This window comes from Macrobrachium nipponense, chromosome 20, assembly GCF_015104395.2.
Source record: "Macrobrachium nipponense isolate FS-2020 chromosome 20, ASM1510439v2, whole genome shotgun sequence".
Lineage (NCBI taxonomy): Eukaryota > Metazoa > Arthropoda > Malacostraca > Decapoda > Palaemonidae > Macrobrachium > Macrobrachium nipponense.
The window spans coordinates 67,586,902-67,589,401 of record NC_061089.1 but is presented as its reverse complement, the minus strand read 5'-3'; the positions used below and the strand labels follow the sequence as shown (position 1 = coordinate 67,589,401).

The 2,500-nt window shown below is 31.5% G+C and overlaps 1 protein-coding gene across 1 annotated transcript in view; it reads right to left on the bottom strand.

The window, feature by feature from the left end:
• Positions 1-1,254: 1,254 nt before the first annotated feature.
• The window catches only part of LOC135227158 (C-type lectin domain family 17, member A-like), a 3,503-nt gene continuing 2,257 nt past the window's right edge, over positions 1,255-2,500 (bottom strand). Inside the window, exon 2 of the mRNA XM_064267049.1 lies at positions 1,255-1,949. Coding sequence (XP_064123119.1) covers positions 1,684-1,949 — 266 coding nt within the window. The 3' untranslated portion in view covers positions 1,255-1,683. The remainder of the gene's footprint in view (positions 1,950-2,500) is intronic.

Here is a 2,500-nt window from a genome sequence, read left to right as displayed (position 1 = left end):
GATTGGAAACCAACGAATATCGAAGACAATTTTCTCAATTATTGAAGAATTTCATTGCCTGATAGTCAGGCAAAATTTATTAGAATGAAATATTGATCTGTTTATATCTGTCTCGTTGTTATGTATGTATGTATGCTTGTTTTCTATTTATTTGCTAATGGTTGACAAAAATTGACCGCTAATATATGCCCGAGAGAAAACGAGCTTTTGCTCGAGGAAGTGAAATATGGAGATACGATCCCGTAGAGTTTTATCAAATAAGCTTCCGGTCGCTGAACTGAGAAAAAAGTGGTTAACTAATATCATATTTGTCGTTTTATGCGGCTGATGCGAGCTGCCATGAGTGGGTAACAGCGAGAGCTCTTCGGGTGAGGTATAATGATTTAGAACAAGAAAGGTGTGGGATTCCCGTATTTCTCAGACTTTGCTGAGTCATCTTTTATAATACCTGCATTGCAAGTTTTAATAATTCTAAATAACTTATATTTGTAATTTTTAATAATGTATCTATTGTAAGCTGTAGTCATTTTTGATAATACATTTATTGTAAATTGTAGTATTTTTAATAATATATTGTAAGTTGTAGTAAATTTTAATAATGCGTTTATTTTAAGTTGTAGTGTTTTTTAATAATACATTTATCGTAAGTTGTAGTAATTTTAATATATATTTATTGTAAGTTGTATACTAAATTTTAATAATACTTTTTTTGTACTAAGTTCTTATAATTTTTTTTAATAATTCCTTATTTTTGTACTTGGTTGTGGTAATTTTTAATAATGCATTCTTTGTAAGTTGAAGTAATTTTTTATAATGCATTCTTTGTGGATTTTAGTAATTTTTAGTAGCGCATTTTTAAAATAATGTATTGCAATCCATTTAAAAAAAATTTTTTTTGTAGTTTTTAATAATGCATTTGCTGTAAGGTACATTAAGTTTTGATAATGTATTTCATGTAAGATGTAGTAATTTTTAATCGGTAATCTTTTGTATGTATTACCAATTTTTGATAAGACATTCATTGTAATTTAAAGTAATTTTTGATAGCGCATTTTTTGTAAGTTATAATTATTTTTACTTGTACATTTATTGTAATATGTAGCAACTTTTTCTTAGTGAAATTGTTGTAAGTTTTAGTAATTTTAAGTAGTGCGGTTTTTTTGAGTTTCATAATTTCTTGTAGTACAATTAAATGATTATAAGGAAGTGCAGTTAAATGATTAGTTGCAATGAAGGATTTGAGCGAAAGGTCACTTGACGTTGAATCCGTAAATCAAATTATATTTGTCATTTATAATCACGAGTCAGTTCCACGAACTATTTCATCCTCAGAATGACACCGTCATGAAGAACCATTCTCACATTCTACCATCTCAAAGATTTAAAGTGATATCTCCAGTTGTATACGAAAAATAATAAACTGAGAATCATCAATAGAGATCAATATTAATTGATAATAGAATTTCATGCACAAGTATATCAGTCATAAGTTTTCTAAGAATATTCTTGGTATATGATTATTTTTGCATCTTGTGTTTTACGTTACACCTTGCTCCCGTTTGATTTTCGAACACATCTCTCTCTCTCTCTCTCTCTCTCTCTCTCTCTCTCTCCTCTCTCTCTCTCTCTCTCTCTCTCCAAAATATGTTTATTGTTTGATTTTACATTGATCATCGTTCGTCTCTAAATCTCCCCCTGCAAGCCGTACTCGCAAATTACGGAGAAGTCTTCGGCAGCGCAGTCATAGTCGGCGAAATAGTAGAAACTCTTCTTATCAATGGCGGCGCAGTCGCATTTTTCCCCTCCGTTAGGTTTTTGAGTAATGCCATAGTAATCTATGGTACCCCAGAAGGGCGTCCCCATCTGGACGGTGGAATGGTCCGCCCACAGCCATACCCCTTCTGTCACTTCGTCGTTTGCACCTATCCAGTAAATCTCTTCCTCGAAACCTGTTCAGATTGCCGTCTGATTATATGTACGTATAGATATTTAAGTATGTATATATATATATATATATATATATATATATATATATATATGATATATAGATATATATATATATATATATATATATATATATATACATATTATATATATGACTTGTAGAAAAAATGTCTGTTACAACAGAATTCCATCTAATAAAAGGAGCCTATTAAAAACACCAAAATATAGAGAGAGCAATAAAACTATATTTCAGAGACTCGCTGTCTCCCTCTGTTCAGGTACATGAATGACAAATGTTTACAGAAAAGGTGGTATTATATCAAGAGATCCATACACAGGTAAGCCAATTTAGGTCGCCCCCGCTGATAATCTTCCTTTAATCTTCCTAAGCGTTGGTTGAATGACAATCTTGTCGATCACATCTGAATCCCATGCTCCTTTGAGATGTTCAATACCTGCCTCTCTTTTATTAAGGCCGATTCCATCATTTGACTCTTGTCAAATGATGGAATCGGCCTTAATAAAAGAGAGGCAGGTAGTGAACATCTCAAAAGGA